This window comes from Gopherus flavomarginatus, chromosome 16 (genome assembly GCF_025201925.1).
Source record: "Gopherus flavomarginatus isolate rGopFla2 chromosome 16, rGopFla2.mat.asm, whole genome shotgun sequence".
NCBI classification, from domain to species: domain Eukaryota; kingdom Metazoa; phylum Chordata; order Testudines; family Testudinidae; genus Gopherus; species Gopherus flavomarginatus.
The window spans coordinates 18,408,342-18,429,024 of NC_066632.1; the positions used below are offsets into that span (position 1 = coordinate 18,408,342).

Sequence of the window (20,683 nt, forward strand, 5' to 3'; positions counted from 1 at the left end):
CACCCTCCTAGTGAAATAATGTTTCCTAATATCCAACCTGGACCTCCCCACTGCAACTTGAGACCATTGCTCCTTGTTCTGTCATCTGCCACTGCGGAGAACAGCCTAGCTCCATCCTCTTTGGAACCCCCCTTCAGGTAGTTGATGGCTGCTATCAAATACCCCCTCACTCTTCTCTTCTGCAGACTAAACAATCCCAGTTCCCTCAGCCTCTCCTCATAAGTCATGTGCCCCAGCTCCCTAATCATTTTCGTTGCCTTCCACTGGACTCTCTCCAGTTTGTCCACATCCCTTCTGTAGTAGGGGGACCAAAACTGGACGCAATACTCCAGGTATGGCCTCACCACTGCTGATTAGAGGGGAATAATCCCTTCCCTCGATTTGCTGGCAATGCTCCTACTAATACAGCCCAATATGCTGTTGGCCTTCTTGGCAACAAGGGCACACTGCTGACTTATATCCAGCTTCTCACCCTACTGTAATCCCCAGGTCCTTTTCTGCAAAACTGCTTCTTAGCCAGTTGGTCCCCAGCCTGTAGCAGTGCATGGGATTCTTCCTTCCTAAGTGAAGGGCTCTGCACTTGTCCTTGTTGAACCTCATCAGATTTCTTTTGGCCCAATCCTCCAATTTATCTAGGTCACTCTGGACCCTATCCCCACCCTCCAACATATCTATCTCTCCCCCCAGCTTAGTGTCATCTGTGAACTTGCTGAGGGTGCAAACCATCCCATCATCCAGATCATTAATAAAAATCTTGAACAAAACCAGCCCCAGGACTGACCCTTGGGGCACTCTGCTTGATACCAGCTGCCAGCTAGACATCGAGCTGTTGATCACTACCCGTTGAGCCTGACAATCTAGCCAGCTTTCTATCCACCTTATAGTCCATCCATCCAATCCATATTCTTTTACTTGCTGGCAAGAATACTGTGGGAGACCATATCAAAAGCTTTGCTAAAGTCAAGATATATCCCATCCACCGCTTTTCCCATACCCACAGAGCCAGTTATCTCATCACAGAAGGCAATCAGGTTGGTCAGGCATAACTTGCCCTTGATGAATCCATGCTGACTGTTCCTGATCACCTTCCTCTCCTCCAAGTGCCTCAAAATGGATTCCTTGAGGATCTGCTCCATGATTTTGCCGGGGACTGAAGTGAGGCTGACCAGTCTGTAGTTCTCCAGGTTCTCCCCTTTTTTAAATATGGGCACTATATTTGCCTTTTTCCAATCGTCTGGGATCTCCCCCAATTGCCATGAATTATCAAAAATAATGGCCAGTGGCTCTGCAATCACATCCACCAATTCCCTCAGCACCCTCGGATCCATTTGCTCATCTGGGCAGATCCTACTTAATCAACTCCCTGTCATGGCAGGGGCTTTGGGCTTGGTGGCAGCCCAGTCTCTTCTCTTCTCTGCTAGTTGGCTCCTGGGGCCTGACCTGCTTTGGTTAAAGGAAAGTCTTTAGGGTCAGTACCGGGTATCTGGGTGAAATCCCCTGCCCTGTGCTGCCCAGATGGTGAGACTAGATGATCCAATGATCCTGTCTGTGAAATGATAAAACAAGGTGCCAGCAGAAACACATGTATCTCACATAGTGGAACAAACCGTAAGAGCTGGGGGCTCCGTCAGCATCCTGCCTGTGGAGCGTGGGGAGGGGTGTGTGAGCCAGCTCCCCAGGTCAGTGCCCCAGCCCTTTGACACAGGGTGGGGGCAGCTCTCTGGTCCCCTGGACAAGCTGTCGTCGCTGCCTGGGGCAGAGCTATGGTGCCCACACCAAGGAGTTTTCCCACCCACTCCCCTCCCACATGCTGGTGACTGATGGGGGGATTGTGAGCTCCTGGGCTCTAGCAGGAAGGAGATGCTAATGGGCTCCCTGGGACTTCTCCAGGCAGAGACGCGGAGCAAGGGGAAGGCAGGGGCTGTGGTTCCCAAGATCGCATCCCCTGGCAGCTTTTCAGTGTGGCTGAAAGGGGCCATCTCAGGCACTGGCCCATTCATGCAAACAGCCAGAGCCCAACTCCTCTGAGAAGGTGGCACCAATGTGTCTGAACCATGTCCCTGCTGCAGCATGACCATGCATCCACCCTAGATATACTGCCTCAGTGCATGCTGGGAAAATCCAGGCAGCTATCGCGTGGTGCTTCAACAGGGACAGCGCACCCAGGAGATTTACACAGAATGGCACCATGGAGTGATGCATGCTGGGATGCCTTCCACACAGGGACCTGGGAGGAGAAGACGGTCCACATCAATGACCCAGGCTTTCTCAGGGGTCCTGGCTGCTCAGTGCCAAGCTGGGTACAGGGAGCTGCCCTGAGGTGAAATGGCTTCTGGCAGGGGTCACACGCCAAGAACTGCCACGGTTACTGTCCGAGTATTGATCACGTGGGACAGAATATATGTTAGAGTCATAGACTCATAGACTTTAAGGTCAGAAGGGACCATTATAATCGTCTTGTCTAACCTCCTGCACCAACGCAGGCCACGGAATCTCACCCACCCACTCCTGTAATAAACTCCAAACCTGAGCTATTGAAGTCCTCAAATTATGGTGTAAAGACTTCAAGATGCAGAGACTCCTCCAGCAAGTGACCCATGCCCCAAGCTGCAGAGGAAGGCGAAAAACCTCCAGGGCCTCTGCCAATCTGCCCTGGAGGAAAATTCTTTCCCGATCCCAAATATGGTGATCAGCTAAACCCTGAGCATGTGGGCAAGACTCACCAGCCAGCACCCAGGAAAGAATTCTCCGTAATAACTGAAATCCCACCCCATCTAACATCCCATCACAGGCCATTGGGCATATTTACCGCCAACAGTCAAAGATCAATTAATTGCCAAAATTAGGCTATCCCATCATACCAACCCCTCCATAAACTTATTGAGCTTAGTCTTGAAGCCAGATATGTCTTTTGCCCCCACTACTCCCCTTGGAAGGCTGTTCCAGAACTTCACTCCTCTGATAAGTATCAGAGGGGTAGCTGTGTTAGTCTGGATCTGTAAAAGCAGCAAAGAATCCATGTCATGCATCTGACGAAGTGGGTATTCACCCACGAAAGCTCATGCTCCAAAACGTCTGTTAGTCTATAAGGTGCCACAGGATTCTTTACTCCTCTGATAGTTAGAAACCTTTGTCTAATTTCAAGTCTAAATTTCCTGATGGTCAGTTTATATCCATTTGTTCTTGTGTCCACATTGGTACTGAGCTTAAGTAATTCCTCTCCGTCCCTAATATTTAACCCTCTGATATATTTATAGAGGGCAATCATATCTCCCCTCAGCCTTCTTTTGGTTAGGCTAAACAAGCCAAGCTCTTTGATTCTCCTTTCATAAGACAGGTTTTCCATTCCTCGGATCATCCTAGTAGCCCTTCTCTGTACTTGTTCCAGTTTGAATTCATCCTTCTTAAACATGGGACACCAGAACTGCACACAGTATTCCAGATGAGGTCTCACCAGTGCCTTGTATAACGGTACTAACACCTCCTTACCTCTACTGGAAATACCTCACCTGATGCATCCCAAGACCACGTTAGCTCTTTTCATGGCCATATCACATTGACGGCTCATAGTCATCCTGTGATCAACCAATATTCCGAGGTCCTTCTCCTCCTCTGTTACTTCCAACTGATGCACTAGACTCTGAGCCAGCCCTGCCTGGGTGGGAAGGGTGGAGTGGGCACAGGGCTGCATGGGCAAGGGAGTCAGTGGTGCTGCGTTGAGCAGCATGAATGCCCTGCAGGGCCTGATTTCCAGGGCCCGTCTCTGCTCTTTGCCATACATCTGCTGGGATTCACTGGCGCTGCTCCAAATTGTTGAGAGCAGAATCGAGCCCCAGTCCCAGAGACCTTCCCACGGGCTCCACAGTCATGGCATGTCCGTCAAGGTTTAGCAGATTGGGGCTTCCCTTCTGCAGCCACAATGGGTGCGGGGGCCCAAGAGGGCTGAAAGCCTGATAGTGTGTTGGTCTAGATCATTGTTGATTTCCCAAATGGTAGCACCAAGGAACCCAGTCCGGGGTCAGGGCCCTTTGTGCTGGGTGCTGCACTGGCTGCCCCTGCCTGGACAGCAGAGGTGTTGGACAGGCTGTGCTGGGGCGAGGGGGAGCAGAAGAAGCACAGGCTGTCTCCACATACCAGTCTCTGGAGCAGACTCCCCTTTGCCCCTGGCCCCTGAAGGAACGGACTCGGGTGTGATGCTCCTCTCTCCACTGACTGCAGGGTCGGGACTTGACAGACAAAATCTCCACCCCCTGTCTCCTCTCTGCCCTCTGCGTATGGCAGGGCTCTGGCAACGTGGCACTGTCACTCCAGGGCTGGCAGCGTGGTGTCCCCTGGACCATGCAGCTCCCAGGCAGGGCAGAGCAGGGCAGGGCTGCCCCTGTCTGTGGGCCACAGCCTCAGCCTGGCCCCACTGAGCCCCTCAATGGCTGGGAGAGTCCTGGAGCCCATTCACTCCCTGGCCTCTTTGCAGGTACTGCTCAAAGACACATGTGGCTTTACCCGCAGGAGCAGCAGCAGTTACTCCACTGAGTAAGTCCCTGGAGGATGGGGCCTGAGCCAGTCTGACATCAGCAAATAGAACAAGATCCCCCAAAATCACAGTGGGAAACAGGCCATTGCCCTGGGGGGTTGGGGGGGGGGGACTCGGAGATCTGTGGCCTAGTGGCCAGAGCACAGGTCTGGGAGCCAGGAGTGCTTAAGTCCTTTTCCCACCTTTGGCAAGTCACTTGGCTGTCTCTGTGCCTCAATTTCCCCATCAGTCCTTCCTGGCTGCCCCTAGGTTTATTACGTGGTGAGATTTCTGGCTACAGGACAGGTTGGAAGCCCTCTCTGGCATGCAGATACCCCCACAGTGTGCAAGGGGCGCCCGGCTTGCATGCTGCTGGCTCAGGGCTCTAGTGCTGCAGCCTGACCCCCGTCTCCTTGCTCCGCAGATTCCCACTGTGTTTTTAATGACCTTACTGGACGCACTGGAGGCTGGTTATGGGAAATACAAGAACCCCTACCACAATCAGATCCACGCGGCTGACGTGACCCAGACTGTACACTGCTTTCTGCTGCGCACTGGCATGGTGGTACGTGGGCGCTGCGCCAGCTGGCTGTGTCCAGGGCCCCTCACCTGGGTTCATGCTGAGGGGTCACGGTCTGGCCTCTCCACTGGCTGATGGCTAATGGAGGTGGGAATATCAAGGCATGCGACTGCTCCCTCCCTGGTGCCAATGGGTGCAGGGTAGGGGATCTCCCACAGCACTCACCAGCAGCTGCTCCAAGCTCCTTGTTGCACAAGCCGGGGAGGGGGAAGCTCCATTCTGGCGCTTTCCCAGGTTTGGGGGGATCCAGTTTGGTTCAGCCAGTTTTAGAGTCAGGGCCCAGCCTGGGGGTGGGTTAGCTCCAGCCCCGCTGTTGTGATCTGGGTCTTGGTCCAAGCCCATGTAAGAGCTGCCTGGTTCCAGTGCAAGGGGCTGCATTGTTACCAAGGAGCACAGCGCCCCCTAGTGGCCTCTCCACCTTCACAGAAATGGCCAGGTGGAAAAACCAGCCCAGGGTCTGGAGGGTGAATGGAGCTGAGTGGCCTCCCTCTCCCAGCTCCCTGGGCAGGCCCTGGCTGCTTCCTCCTGCCCAGCCCAGCCATCTCCTGCACCTGGCACCTGTGCTTGCCCTGCTGCCAGTATAGTCTGGGCCCCGGCCCATGAGAAGGAGTCAGGAACAGGCTGGAAGGACACAAGTTTTCGGGGTCACTATGTTAAGGTGCCTGCTCCCAACCTCCCCCTCTCCAGGTTATGTAAAAGCAGTGATTCCTGCACCTCTGCCCAGGGACAGGACAGGGTGCTGAGCTGGGCAGCGTCCCTCCTGGGCACTAACAGCCTCTTTGCCCCCCAGCACTGTCTGACGGAGATTGAGGTCCTGGCCGTCATCTTCGCAGCTGCCATCCATGACTATGAGCACACGGGCACTACCAATAGCTTCCACATTCAGACCAAGTGAGTGCCCAGGCGGCAGCGCATGGCACGGCCCCTCCAGCCCGGGATCCCATGGGCTCTCCTGGAGAGGAACTGTGCTTCACCGAGTGCTGCAGGGTGGGCAGGGTGCCCATTGGCTGGGTAGCAGGGGAGGAGCAGGGTGCCCAGGGGCCAAGCAGTGGGAGGAGGGGCAGCGTGCCATGGCCCAGGCAGTGTGGATAAGGCAGGTGGCCTTTGGGCTGGGCAGTGGGAAAGGGGCAGGGTGACTATGGACTGGGCTGTGGGGAAGGGGCAGGGTGCCTATGGGCCAGGCAGTGAGGGAGGGATAGGATGCCTATGGACCAGGTATAGATATGCGGTGGAGATGGGGACCACTCTGGGCTGGGCACAATACAAAGGTTTCCACTGGTTGTGGCTGAGCTGCAGATATCATGAGAATCACCCCACCCCCATCTCTCTGGGGGAGGATTTGGCTCGCTCATGTCTGCACTCTGTGGGAGTCAGCCCCGCTCTGGCTTGTGCTCTGGGGGAGGATCGGGCTTGCTCCAGCCTGTGCTGTGGGGGGATCGGGCCCGCTCCAGCCTATGCTCTGAGGAAGGATCGGGCCCACTGTGGCCTGCACTCTGGGGGAGGATCGGGTCTGCTCCAGCCTGTGCTCCTAGGGGAGGATCAGGCCTATTCCAGCCTGAGCTCTGTGGAGGATTGGGCCCATTCCAGCCTGTGCTCTGGGGGAGGATTGGGCCCACTGTGGCCTGCGCTCTGGGGGAGAATCAGGTCCACTCTGGCCTACGCTCTGGGTGGATCGGGCCCGCTCTGGCCTGCACTCTGGGGGAGGATCAGGCCCGCTCTGGCCTGTGCCCTGGCCTGCACTCCGGTGAAGAATTGGGCTCGCTTCAGCATGGGCTCTGGGTCAGAATCAGGCCCAATCTGGCCTATGCTGTGCTGGTTTACTCATCTCTCAGTGACATGGTTGTGATAGCGGCTGGCTGCCTACCTGGGGGGCCTCTCCCCAGCCCCAAATCTGAGCCACAGCTCCTCTGGTCCCAGGTCTGACTGTGCCATCCTGTACAACGACCGCTCGGTACTGGAGAACCACCACATCAGCGCTGTCTTCCGCATGATGCAGGAGGATGAGATGAACATCTTCATCAATCTGGCCAAGGATGAGTTTGGGTAAGGTCCTGCCCTCCCACCCCCCTGCAGAACCCCCAGAACCCGTGTCCCCCTCATTTCTGCCAGCCATGGGGTTGCAAATAAGTGGCTAATTGTGCTGCTCATCTGGCCAGAAGGGGACAAATCACAGGCTTCTGCCTATGATCATATGTGTCCACTCAGAGCAGAGACACTGGGCAGCAGATACAGACATTGGACCTGTCCCAAATTGCAATGCAGGCAGAGAGGGGACCTGCCTCCCTTCCATGTTTATGATTTATCATTTGAGTTACTGTGTTGCTTCGGGACCCTAATCCTGGAGCAGGACCCTGGTGTGCTAGCACTGTACAGACACAGCACAAAAAGACAGTCCCCAGGATGCCTAGTTAGTGAGTTGCTGATGGGATTTTTAGCACTGAGCGACAGTAAAACACCCCATCATGGTGGTGGAAGTGGTTAATTATGGGAGTCCGTCTCTCTGACATTCATGCCTGGAGCACATCAGTCCCTCTGCACCAGGTCGGGAGTGGGGCAGGGAGCTCATTCAGCCTGAGTCTCTGTTAATTGTATTTCTGAGCCTTCTGTGTGTGGGGGACCCCTTAATGGGGAGCCCTGGGGGCAGCTGCCAAGTTGGGTTCATTGTGTTGTGCTGACAGAGCAGCCACAAAGGGGTCAGTTCATAAAATTGGGGAGAGGGATAGCTCAGTGGTTTGAGCATTGGTCTGCTAAACCCAGGGTTGTGAGTTCAATCCTTGAGGGGGCCACTTAGGGAACTGGGGTAAAAATCTGTCTGGGGATTGATCCTGCTTTGAGTAGGGGGTTGGACTAGATGACCTTCTGAGGTCCCTTCCAACCCTAATCTTCTATAATTCTAAATGCATGGGTGGGGTGTGTGCAACAGGCTGAGTTGCTGGCTGTACAGGAGTGATCACATATCTGTTTCTCTACATGGGGCAGGGAGCTGCGGTCCCTGGTGATTGAGATGGTCCTGGCCACAGACATGTCCTGTCACTTCCAGCAGGTCAAGTCCATGAAAACCTCCCTCCAGCAGCTGGAGAGGTGAGTGCGGGGGTGGAGGTGTTGCACAGGGTGTCTTTCTGGGCTGCTGAAGGAAAGTGCTGCTTCAAGGGGAAGCAAGAGGTGGTGCGGGCAGGGGGAAGATGCTTTGTGCACATAGGAAGTTTATGAGCACGTGTGGCTTTGTGTGCAGCTGCAGTGGGTGTAACACGTGGATTTTGGGAGTGGAATGTGTGCTGGGAGGGGGTGCGCATTGTATGACTGTGTGTGTGTGTGTTTGTGCGCACATGCATGATTTGGCTGTGCAGGTCTGTGTGCATATGTGCACACATATGTCTACACATGCCTGCATGTCTGCACATATGTGCCTGTGCATGTACATGTGTCTGCATGCATCATGTTGACAAATTGGAGAGTGTTCAGGGAAGAGCCATGAGGGCAATTCAATGCCTGGAGAAGCTGCTTGCCAGGGAGAGACTGAAGAAGCTCCATCTACTTAGCTTATCAAACAGCAGGGTAAGAGCTGACTTGATCCTGGTCTGTAAATCCCTACACAGGAGCAGATTTCTGAGAGCAGAGAGCTCTTTAATCTCGCACTCAAAGGCAGAGCGCGATCCAATGGCTTGAAGCAGAAGCTCAACAAATTCAGGCTAGAAATAAGGTGCCAAAAGTTAAGTGAAGAAAATTAACCCTGGGAACAACTGGTCCCGGAGTGCAGTGGATTCTCTGTCACGTGGGGTCAATCTGTCCTGCAGCTGGAGCTGTAATTCCCAGCTCGGGTGTACGGACACTCGCTAGCTTTGATGGAGGTGACATGCTACAAAGAGCAGTGTGGCTGCGGTGGCGTGGGTGGTGGTGCAGGCTAAACTCCCATGTGAAATCTTGGGTGTGTATTCAGGCAGCCAGCCCGTCTCGCTGCCATGACGCTGTGGCCACACTGCTGTGTTCAGCGCACTAGCTCCATCGCAGTTAGTGTGTGTACCATCTGCCAGAGCCAGGAATTACAGCTCCTGCTGCAGCCCAGATGGACCCTTGGAGTTTGGCTCTAAAAGCTTCGCTCTGGCTCGGCTGGATGCTGGAATCCCTGGCGCTGGCCGGGGAGATTCAGACAGCAGAGCAGATGATCGTAATGGCCTGAACACGGTTGAGCTGAATTGTATCTGTGCATGGTGGTGTGTGAACGTGCCTGTGTGCTGAGCTGTGTCCGGGCGTCAGGGATGAACAGTGGTGGGCCCAGGCCATGCTTGGGTGGAGGCTGGTTAGAGAGCAGGGCCCCTCCCTCACAATGCCTCTTGCGCCTCCCTCTGCAGGATCGATAAATCGAAAGCGCTGTCGCTGCTGCTGCATGCAGCCGACATCAGCCACCCCACCAAGCAATGGAGCGTTCACAGCCGCTGGACCAAGGCTCTGATGGAGGAGTTCTTCAGACAGGTACCACGGGGAGGCTCAGCTGGTCCTAAGGCCTGTGGCTCTTCCCAATGCCCTTGAAAACCAGATGAGACCATGGGGTTCCAGGTCTTGGCCGGAAGCAGCTCAGGGGACCCAGGAGCTTGCAGCCTCAGGCAACCTTCACCTTGGGAACCTGTCCCAGGGGGCGAGAGATCCCCAGTGATTTCAGTGTCACCCTCTGCCAGAGAGAGTCCATACCCAGGCTGCTGTGGAGAGTGGGATCAGCCTTGCCAGGGCTTCCCCTGAACCGGCTCCTCTTGGCCAGGGGAGGGTGATTCCCTTACGCAGCCTCACAGCCCCAGGTGAGGCATTGGAGCTCAGCCATCCCTGCTGTGACCCCCCTCGGTCCGCTCCCAACTGTGGGCCTGCCCCAGTGTCGCCCTGTTGGTGGCACAATCTTCCCTATGACTCTCCATTACCAACCAGCCTTTCTGAGGCTTTGCTGAGCTGGGTATTGCTGGCTGGGGCAGTGATTCCGAACCCAGCCCCGTGACAGCAGAGAGCCCAGCCCAGAGCCTCTTCCAGCCAAGGAGGTCGGGGCTGCACAAAACTAATGGAGCTTCCCAGCAGCAAGGGCGGGGCACAGAGAGAGAAAGGAACATGGCTCAAAGCCAGCAGCAGAGCTGAGAACAGAACCCTGGAGTCCTGACTCCCTGCCTGCCCCCGCTCGATCCCACTACACCCAAGTCCCCTTCAGAGTTGGGGAGAGAACCCTGGAGTCCTGACTCCCTGCCCCGCCCCCGCTCGATCCCACTACACCCCAGTCCCCTCCAGAGCTGGGAAGAGAACACCGGAGTCCTAACTCCCAGCCCCCCCCCACTTGATCCCACTAGACCCCACTCCCCACTCTCTGGGGAGAGATCCCCAGAGTCCTGACTCCCTGGCTGTAACCACCAGACCCCACTCCCCTCCAAGAGCTGGGAAGAGAACCCCGGAGTCCTAACTCCCAGCCCTTCCCCCGCTCGATCCCACTAGACCCCACTCCCCTCCAGAGCTGGGAAGAGAACCCCAGAGTCCTGCATCTCTGCCTCCCTGGCTCTAACTTCTAGACCCGCTCCCCTCCCAGAGCTGGGGAGAGAACCCTGGAGTCCTGACTCTCCGACTGCAGTTAGACACAACTTTGGTTGCCACCCACCAAGGAAACAGCACAAACCCCATTTTACAGATGAGGAAGCTGAGGCCTGGTGAGGAGGGCTTGCCCCGGGTCACACGGTGGGGCTGGATATGGAAACCAGCAGATCATGGCCCCAAGCCCAGCGCTCTGTGAACTTGCTCATGCAGCCTCTGGGTCTGGGGTGGGCGATAGGAGACATTGGCTGGTTGGAATGGATTTTAGGAATGGGACCCAGCCATAATAGGGAACATTCCCGAGGCAGCTCAGCCACCCAATTAACTGCCAAAGAGCCACTGAACCACCCCAGGTGCCTCCAGAAGCCTTTGACAGGGAGTGGTGTTCCTTCCCTGCTCTGAGCACGGGGCGCGATAGCCATGTGGTGACTGCGATGCCCTGCGGCCATGGGGGGATGGGGCGTGACAGCCGTGTGGTACCGTGTGGCCTCAGAGCGTAACAGCAGCATGGTGACTGCAATGCCACGCAGTCATGGGGTGCAGCAGGCATGTGGTGACTGCGATGCCACGCAGTCATGGGGCGCGACAGCCGCGAGGTGACTGCGATGCCGCGTGGCCTCGGGGCGCAACAGCCGCGAGGTGACTGCAATGCAGCGTGGCCTCGGGGCGTGACAGCCGCGAGGTGACTGCGATGCAGCGTGGCCTCGGGGCATGACAGCCGCGAGGTGACTGCGATGCAGCGTGGCCTCGGGGCGTGACAGCCGCGTGGTGACTGCGATGCAGCGTGGCCTCGGGGCACGACAGCCACAAGGTGACTGCAATGCAGCGTGGCCTCAGGGCGCGACAGCCGCAAGGTGACTGCGATGCAGCATGGCCTCGGGGCGCGACAGCCGCAAGGTGACTGCGATGCAGCGTGGCCTCGGGGTGTGACAGCTGCGTGGTGACTGCGATGCAGCGTGGCCTCGGGGCACGACAGCCGCGAGGTGACTGCGATGCAGCATGGCCTCGGGGCGCGACAGCCGCAAGGTGACTGCGATGCAGCGTGGCCTCGGGGTGTGACAGCTGCGTGGTGACTGCGATACCATGCCACCGTGGGGTGTCACTACAGACTTGTCCCCGCTGGTGTGTGAAAACAGGCATTTGCAGCTACAAACACTCACTGCGTGAACTAAACTCGCTCCCGGAGACGCAGACGGGTGCAGATCCAGTAGGTTGGGCCTCACACCTGCTGTCCTACCCCGGGGGCTGGGCTGCTCAGTGGCAGGTAGAGTGAGCCTCATGCCCAGGAACAGTTTGAATCCTGTGTTTTGGACAAGCTGAGGATAGAACCCAGGTGTCCTGGCTTGTATCTCCCACATTCAGAGCAGTAGCTGAGTCCACTGACTCCCTCTCTTGTGCTCAGGCTGCTCTTGCGTCACCCTGGGGCCGGGCGCCCCGGGCATTTGACAGGGTTAACGGTTCTCTTTGTCTTGTTTCCCACAGGGGGACAAGGAGGCTGAGCTGGGCCTGCCCTTCTCTCCGCTCTGTGATCGCAAGTCCACGCTGGTGGCCCAGTCCCAGATCGGTGAGTCGCTGCCTCCCTCCCACCCACCCACCCACACCTGCCCTGATACATTTGGTGACTTGCCTGCCTGTTGGGCCAGGCCATGCCCTCGTGTCTGTGCTTGCAGCCCTGCCAGCTCAGAGACACGTGGCCCAGTGGAGCTCTGGATGCATCACACTCTAATGTCGCCTCCTTCTGCCTCCGCAGGTTTCATTGATTTCATCGTGGAGCCCACTTTCTCGGTGCTGACAGACGTGGCGGAGAAGATCGTCCTCCCGCTGGTGGAGGAAGGCTCCAAGTCTAAGTCCTCCTCCAGCCAGCAGAGCAGGTGAGCACAGCATGGGGGGCTCACAGCAGCTAGAAAGCTCAGGGGAGTGTTACTAGCACTGATTTTCCAGCGTGCTCAGGAATGCAGGGGTCATATCACTATCCCTACATTGCAGGTGGGGAAATTGAGGCCTGACACAGGGAAGGGACTCAGAGCAAGCATACAATAGATTTGGGATTGGAACCCAGGAGTCTTGGCTCCCAGGCTGCACACTCGGTACATAGGCCCAGTCCAGTCCATACCTCTTGTGCCATTTGTCCCATGGGGGAGTTTGCCCCAAGGGAAGTACCGGTGCTGTGTTCACCTCTGTCTTCAGAGATCTTCAGGGCACGGCAAACTGCAAGGCCTGGTCAAAGTCTGGTCAGTGGGAGCTGCCTGGGCACGTCATTGACTCCCTCCCAGCCAGCGCCACAGAGTTCTGGGGTGTCACTGGCTGGGCGGCTCCAGGCCTCCTGGCGCAGGGAAGCTGTTGGCGCCTTGTGTTGCCTCAGTCCTCCCTCCAGGAGGTGGTTACACTGCTGGGGGCCTGGGGCCTGGATCTCATGGGCAGGGCCCAGAGTCCTAGGGCCAGGTTGTCCCAGCAGCTCTCATTATTCTGGGGGGGGAGGGGAATTCTTCATTGTGCTCAAGGATGAGGAAGGGGGGAGGGGAGGATCCCAATTGTTCTCCGTGGGAGCAGGGGTTCAAAATAGGCCTGGCATGAAAACAAGAATTTCATAGTGTGAAAACTGGCCAGGTTTTGGCATTTGGTTTAGTTCCACACTGACAAAGGACTGAGACCTTGACAAATACCCAGAGAGAAAGCGAGAGAGATGCACCCCAAAGTACTCAGTGGGCCAGGTGCTCACTGGGGCTGGGGAGACCAGGGCCTGCTCCAGCTTTTTTGCTCCCCCAAGTGACAAAAAAAAAAAAAAGCCCCAATTGGCAGCACTTCAGCGGCAGCTCTACCACGCCGCTTCATTCTTTGGCGGCAATTTGGTGGCCGGTCCTTCCCTCCGAGAGGGACCGAGGGACCCGCTGCAGAATTGCCGCCGAAGACCCGTATGTGCCGCCTCTTTCCATTGGCCGCCCCAAGCACCTGCTTCCTGTGCTGGTGCCTGGAGCCGGCCCTGGTGGGGAGGCACAGGGCCCAGGTCCTACTTAGCCCAATTCAGAGCAGGGATGTGACCCTAGGTGTCCCAGAGCCCAAGGATCAGCAAAACCTTTGCTGGTGTCTCCGTTGTTCCGGCTGCAGGATGGTCATTCGGTCTAGAGGCAATTATCTTAATTGTTTCCGAGATGCTCAGATCTGCAGGGCTGGGCTAGCTCCTCACTCAGGCAGTGCTGTGAGCCAGGTGGGCCCGTGTCCTCTGACCCTGCCCTCAGGGGCACTCCCTGTCCAGAAATAGAATTTGACTGAAACAGTAGCCAGGCTAGTAAAGTGAGGCAGCCCCCAATGCTGTCCAGAGGGGCCAGACCCCCCTGTAGGCGGGTGCTGCTGTGATCCCCCGTTCCTCGAGCCAGCAGAGCACAGAAGAATGCCTGAGACTGGACAGTAGGATGCCTGGGTTCTGGTCCCATCTCTGCTACTGGTTCATGATGCAGCTGTAGGTAAAGCAGGTCTCCCAATCCCTCAGTTTTCCCATATGTAAAATGCTGACACTTGTGAATGAGCCTGATTCTCCTCTTGCTCCATAGTTTAAGGCCAGAATGGACCATCAGCACATTGAACCTGGCCTCCTCTCCAACACGGGCCACTGATTATCAGCCAGCCTCCCCTATGTTGAGCTCAATGACTTCAGTCAGACCAACGTATTTCAGGCCTCAGAGAGATAAGCTGTTGTGGGCCACAGGCAGAGAAGAGGAGAGACCGAGGTGCTGCCAGTGCCCAAGGCCTCTGCCAGGGCAGGGAATTGATTAGGTAGGATCTGCCCAGATTATCACAGCAAACCGATCCATGCTGCAGAAGAAGGCGAACCCCTGCCCCCAAGGTCCCTGCCAATCTGACCTTGGGGAAAATTCCTTCCTGTCCCCAAATCTGGCCACAAGCGTGACCCTGAGCGTGTGAACAGGACCCACCAGCCAGCATCTGGACAGAGGAGTCCCAGCTCCAGGACCAGCTCAGAGAAATGGGCCACTTACCCAGTGGAACTTCATTGACCTCAGTGAGGTTCCCCACACCCAACCCCTGGTGTGCTGACTAGCCCTAGTATCCCCATGAGCCCTGTATGTTCCCCCGGGCATCCTTCCCCACCTCCCAGAGATTCCCTTGGCTGCAGTCCGACATGGCCATGAAAGGAAAGATGCTGGAAGCTTTGGGACCTGCCTGAACATCCAGCTCTGGCAATACCGTCAGCTGGGCCTTATGCAAATGAGATGCTAATCTCTCTGCTCCAGATAAGACTTCGAATAGTCTCCTGATAACAGACACCCCCCCCCCACCTCAGAGCAGCAGGAATATGTAAAACAACCACCACGGAGACTTCCTCAGATTGCCAAAAAAGTGCTGGTTCAGCCTGAGTTTGGGCTGCAGCTCCAGCCCAGTCTGCCCCTGCCATGCTGTAAAGGCAGGTTCCCAGCTGCGCTGCCTGCCTGAGTCCCTGCTGAGCCCTGCAGGAGTTACAGGCCATGATTTTTCTCTATGGAAACAAAGCAGAATGTCAAGGTGTTGCTTCCAAAGGTCTTTATCTCCGCATGGCTCTGGGAAGCTGGGGAGCCGGGGCAGGCGTGGCCTTGGGCAAAGTCAGGCTCTGTGTAAACGGCTCCTTATTGTAGCTGGGAGTCACAGCCCAACTTCAGAGCTTCACAGCTGCTCTGTATGCACCTGCCAGCTTCTCTGCAGCGTGAGAGCCGAGGGCCAGGGCCCAGCTGGGACCCTGCCGATGGCTCCAGGCTGCAGTGCCTGAGCCTCACAGACATGAATTAACAGAGCCTCACCATTAGCTTATGTTCATTGTTAGCACCATTTCACCAGGGGGGACGGAGGGTCAGACTGAGCCCAAAGGCAGAAGACCTGATCCAGAGTCGTTCCACTGACTTGAATACATTTTGGATCAGGCCCCAAACAAGTAAGTGGCAGAACTGGGGATTGAACCCCAGAGTCCTGACTCAGCCCCCCCTGCTCTAACTCACTAGAGCCCACTCCCCCAGAGCAGGGGATAGAACCCAGGAGTCCTTAGCCACAAGACTTATGAAGTGGCCAAAGACCATGGGGTTTGTCATGCTGGTGGCAGGTGCCCCTCTAGACACGCGGTGCCCGTGAACACCAACACCATGAAGGGATAACCGAGCCTGGACAAGTTTTGCATGACATTCACGTGGTTGTGTTTGCCAGTGCAGACCCTACAGCCACATGCAAATGCCACACCCCTGGGGTGTTGCTAGGAAAGGTTTGCCCAGCTCCGGTTCCCAGCTGCCTCGTGTGTGATCTGTGCTCGCCCCCTCCTGGCCATGTGCATAACAGCATCGCTGAGGATGGAACAGGTCTGAGGGGAGTCAGTGGGGAGCGCCGAAGGAGGACGGAGCCGTCAGAGGGAGCAGGGGGGTCCAACAGAGCTCCTTCACTAGGTCAGCGCCAGCAGAGCCTCCCTATTGGCAGCTGTTCCTGTCCTCAGGCCAGCAGCATTACTGCTCCCCATGCTCCTGCCATCCACTTCACACCCTCAGGGAGCAGGCGCTCCCAGGAGGCAGTGGGCTCTCAGTGTAAGGGACTGGGAACTGCAAGGCAAGGGTCATGGGGTCTCGTCTCAGCTCTGCCCGTTTGTGAACACTGGGCAGGTCACTTCACCTCCTAGACGTCAGTTTCTCCTCTGTGCCAGGAGGGCAATGCTGATGCTGTGGGGTGCCCAGGGAGCAGGTGCATCCAGGGTTATTTGTTACTCCAGCTGAGGGGCTGATTTGCTGAGCTGTTGGGTGCAGGCAGCTCCCAGGTCCATAGGCTGGAGTGGAGGAGATCAAGCCCTCAGTGTCCTCGCCCCAGCCCAGTCCTGACTGCCGTGCCTCCCAGCCTTTGTGTGGTTCCCACACTACCCTGCACTGTCCCTTCTGGTTTCCCTGCAGTTCCCAGTGGAAGCAGCCATCCCTAGACGAGCATTCAGAGCTGGGCGACATCAACGCTGACATCACCAGCTTCCGCTCCACATGGACCAAGTACATCCAGGAGAACAAGCAGAAGTGGAAGGACCGAGCGGCCAGCGGTACGTACTGCCCAGGACCTGGGGCCCTTTGAGGAGAATCCCTCCCCTCCATATCTGAAAAACTCTCAGGGTGATCCCACTGTGCCCCCCGCGCCCTCCAGATCGAGTCATCCCTCCTCGCTGGTCCCAGCGAGGGGCAGTGGTGGCACAGGAGGAAGGACCTGGCTGTGTGAACCTTGCCCCTGCACTGGGGAGTGAGGGAACCAGGTGGGCTCTGGGCAGTAGTTGTGGCTGTGGCAGCATAGCCCATAGGGCTGAGGGTTGCAGGTGCTCCTGGGAGCAGGGCAGATGGGGGTCAGCGGAAGCTGTTCATCTAATTCCAAAACCAAACCAACGCAGGGAAGTGGAGTGAGGTGGAGAAAGACCAGACACTCCAGCCCACGCCGGCTGCATGGTGGCCGAATGGCAACCCCCTGGAGGCTGGGTCTGCGGCCCTGCATGAGACAAGTTGGCAGGTCTCAGCTCAGTCTGCATGCCTGCCTATTACAGGTGGTGTGAAGCAGCCCCCTCATGGCACCCTGCAGCAAGACCATGGAGCCAATGAGCCACATTCAGTAGCTCCATCCTGAGCCCAGTCTCATGAGCAAGCCCTAGTGCCCCACATGCCCTGTCTCCCCAGGGATCACTAACCAGACATCCATTGATGAGCTGTCACCGTGCGAGGAGGAGCCACATGTGCCCGAAAACCAGCACAATCAGAACGGCGACGTGGAATAGCACAGTCTGCGAGGGAGAGAGGTGAGCACCGGTCACCATGAACCTGGAGTCAGTGCAGTCTGGCGCTGTCTCCTGGCACTGGTCACCACAAACCTGGAGTCAGTGCAGCCTGGTGCTCTCCCCTGGCACCAGTCACCATGAACCCGGAGTCAGTGCGGCCTGGCACTGTGCCCTGGCACCAGTCACCACAAACACAGCATCAGTGCGGCCTGACACTTTGCCCTGGCACCGGTCACCACGAGCCCAGAGTAAGTGTGGCTTGGTGCTGTCCCCTGGCACTGGTCACCATGCACCTGGAGTCAGTGTGTCCTGGTGCTGTGCTCTGGCAGCAGTCACCACGAACACAGTGTCAGTGTGGCCTGACACTGTGCCCTGGCACCGGTCACCGCGACGCCAGAGTCAGTGCAGCCTGGTGCCATCACCCTGGCACAGGTCACCATGAACCTGGAGTCAGTGAGGTCTGGCGCTGTCCCCTAGAACCAGTCACCGCAATGCCAGAGTCAGTGCAGCCTGGTGCCATCACTCTGGCACCAGTCACCACGAACCCAGAGTCAGTGTGGTCTGGTGTTGTGCCCTGGCACTGGTCACCACGAACCCAGAGTCAGTGCAGCCTGGTGCCATCACTCTGGCACCGGTCACCACAAATCCGGAGTCAGTGTGGCCTTGTTCCATCATCTTGCTGCCTCTCACTGTGAACCCAGAGTCAGTGCAGCTTGGTGCCTTCCCCTGATGCTGGTCACTGCAACGCTGGAGTCAGTGGCCTGGTGCCTTCGCCTGGCTGCCTGTCGTTGCGAACCCAGAGTCAGTGCACCTTGGCGCAATAGGCCATCCCAGTTGGGTGGCATTCCAGTCCTGCTCTGCCCTGGTGTAAATGGCACCCAAAGAACTGAGCTTGGCAGGTTCAGAGCTCACCCGGTGATCCTGATGACTGTCCACCCTCCCTTCTCAGTGGATACGTCAGAACCTGCAGCAGGGTCTGGCCCTTCCTGGCGTGGTGCAGTTAGGGTTGTGGAAATCGCAGTGCTGGCCTTCCCTGGGCTAGCCGCACACCTGCAGGAGCAAGACTCCCTCGCCTCGCATGGGCACAGAGACCCCTGGCCTGGGTGACAGAGCCTTTAGGGCAGCGATTCCAAATGGCCCCCGCTCCTGTAGTGACCACACGTTATTGCCCTCTCAGCTATTGTGGGCCAGGGTGTCAGATACATTTGGGGCATCTCAGCCCAGATCCTATGGCTGTCTCAGCAGAGACGCCAAGCAGTGGTTGGGCTGGGGAGACCACACTCCCCTCTCAGCCCCAGCAGAGTTGTCCCTCTAGGGCGACGCTGGAGCTTGCTGTGCTGCTGGGGTGTGAGTATGCAGAGCGCCTGCCCTCAGCCCCACTCTGGTACAGCCAGCTCTGACTTTGACTGGAGCAGCTCATCGCTGGGAGGTGGAGCGCAGTGGGACGCACTGTCCTGCTCAGGGGGGGCTGTGCACCAAGACACTCTCTGGCTGGCACTATGCAGGGGGTGCCCTGGCTCAGCAGGGCCCAGGGGAGAGAGACTGTGGGCCATGCTGTCCTGCAGAGGGGCATCTGTGAACCAGTGCTCTCTAGGTTGGCACAATGCAGGGGTGCCCTGACTCAGCGGGGCCTGGCGGGAGGGTGGATCCCACTGTCAAGGCCTTGACTCTCCCGCTCTGACCCAGCAGGTCCCTTTTCCAACTGAATGATGCAGTTTAGTCCAAAGTCTTCGATGCCATCGAAATCAGCACCATTGCAGGAGGAGCCGCCCCAGGCCAGAGAGCGAGTGGGAACAACCATTGCCAAGATATAAAACTTAATGTAAACCTTAGAGTCAAGGGAAATCCTGATGTCACTGAGCACATGGCCTGAACCCATCAAAGTCCTCCTTCACCGCCACCACCCTGGAGCCCTGGCCTGGCCAGGCCAGTCACCCGCCCCACCAAGCAGGTACTACAGGGTACTACCCTGTTCCATCTGCCTCCCTGCCCCACCAGTCCAACTGGGACTATAAGAGACGTCTCACTGCCCAGCCAGCAAATACCCGGGGCTGCGGGGCCAGGGCTCTGCCTGTGTCTTTTTAAAGGATTTGTTCTCTGGAATCCCAATGTGTCAGACACTGGGATGAGTGAGGAGCAGAGGCTTCAAAATGATCCACGGGGCTGTGGGAGGAGTTCGGGGGAGAATGGGGGGCCAGACTGGTCACTTGGGGAATTGTGGGCTCCAGCAGTGCCCCCAGGGCGTGTCACAGCTGCTTACCTGCCCACTGGAGCCAGGATGGATGACTGCTACCCAATACCTGTCTGGGGTGATGTCTACATCCCCCAAACTCAGAGCCCCAGGGCCTACTCTTAGCACAGAGCGTGGGCTGGGACGCCCCTCATACCCCCAGACAAACACACCCACTCCTCGCAGGCCAGAATCTCCTCCTCGTCTGCAGTGAGGTTCCTGCAGAGAAGGGTCTGGCCTCCAGTGGCAAACCCTCTAGACTTGCAGCCCCAATATGTATCTGTCCTTGCCCAACCCCCTTTCCCAGGGTTCCCCTCCAATTTGATTGGGTCAGGGCCCACTGTCTTTCCCCCGGGGAACCCAGGAGCTCCCTGCAGATGTCATGGGGCTGGCAGTTACAGAGCGTTTGTTGTGTGTCACCTTGCAGCGTGACGGACGGGTCCACTGGTCACAGGGCAGGCAGTGTACACTCTTTTGCCTGGATAAACCCTTGTTAAGCAGTAAAGGAGCCAGGTACATGCTCCACAGTAAGACCAGGTGAAGCCACGTCTCCCTGACGTGCAGGATAATAAACGGAACTGAGACAAGGGCTTCCCAAGGTCTCGTCACCCCCCACCACTCCATCTTGTGTCTCTCCCTAGGCCGCGGAGCCAGACATGTCACTGCTCCCAAGTGCCCCTGAGCGACATGCGTGGAAGGATGAGCAGGGGCAGGTGCATTCACCCTCCACCCTGTGGGGTGGAATGACCATAACAGAGCAGAGTGTTACTCTGATTCATGTCCGTGGCGCCAGAGCAGGCCCCTTTGCACACTTGGCTGTTAACAGGACTTGGCTCCCAAGCGCAGGGTGCCGTGGAGCAAACTCCACAGCCCCACTCCCACCTTGCAGCACAGGGACGGGTTTTTTGGAAGGGGGCATGTTTGAACCCTGCGCTCTGGGCTTGGTCTAGTCCCACATGCAACAACTGTGGCAGTCTCAGCTTACAACTGTTAACTCTGCTGAGTTGCCGTGGGCTGTGGTGCAGCAGGATTCAGCAAGCGCCA

The 20,683-nt window shown here is 57.1% G+C and overlaps 1 protein-coding gene across 5 annotated transcripts in view; it reads left to right on the forward strand.

Annotated features, from left to right (window-relative positions):
- Window positions 1–19,241, forward strand: part of PDE1B (phosphodiesterase 1B) — a 145,239-nt gene extending 125,998 nt beyond the window's left edge. For 4 of the 5 annotated variants that reach the window (XM_050925896.1, XM_050925899.1, XM_050925898.1 and 1 more), the window contains 10 exons: window positions 4,935–5,075; window positions 5,881–5,981; window positions 7,008–7,133; window positions 8,070–8,171; window positions 9,440–9,560; window positions 12,129–12,210; window positions 12,397–12,517; window positions 16,556–16,692; window positions 17,312–17,430; window positions 19,099–19,241. In XM_050925896.1, coding sequence (XP_050781853.1) covers window positions 4,935–5,075; window positions 5,881–5,981; window positions 7,008–7,133; window positions 8,070–8,171; window positions 9,440–9,560; window positions 12,129–12,210; window positions 12,397–12,517; window positions 16,556–16,692; window positions 17,312–17,409 — 1,029 coding nt within the window. In that variant the 3' untranslated portion in view covers window positions 17,410–17,430; window positions 19,099–19,241. Of the gene's footprint in view, window positions 1–4,934; window positions 5,076–5,880; window positions 5,982–7,007; window positions 7,134–8,069; window positions 8,172–9,439; window positions 9,561–12,128; window positions 12,211–12,396; window positions 12,518–16,555; window positions 16,693–17,311; window positions 17,431–19,095 lie in introns of all 5 variants that reach the window. The other variant, XM_050925897.1, reaches the window with a different exon arrangement.
- The last annotated feature ends 1,442 nt before the right edge of the window (window positions 19,242–20,683 follow it).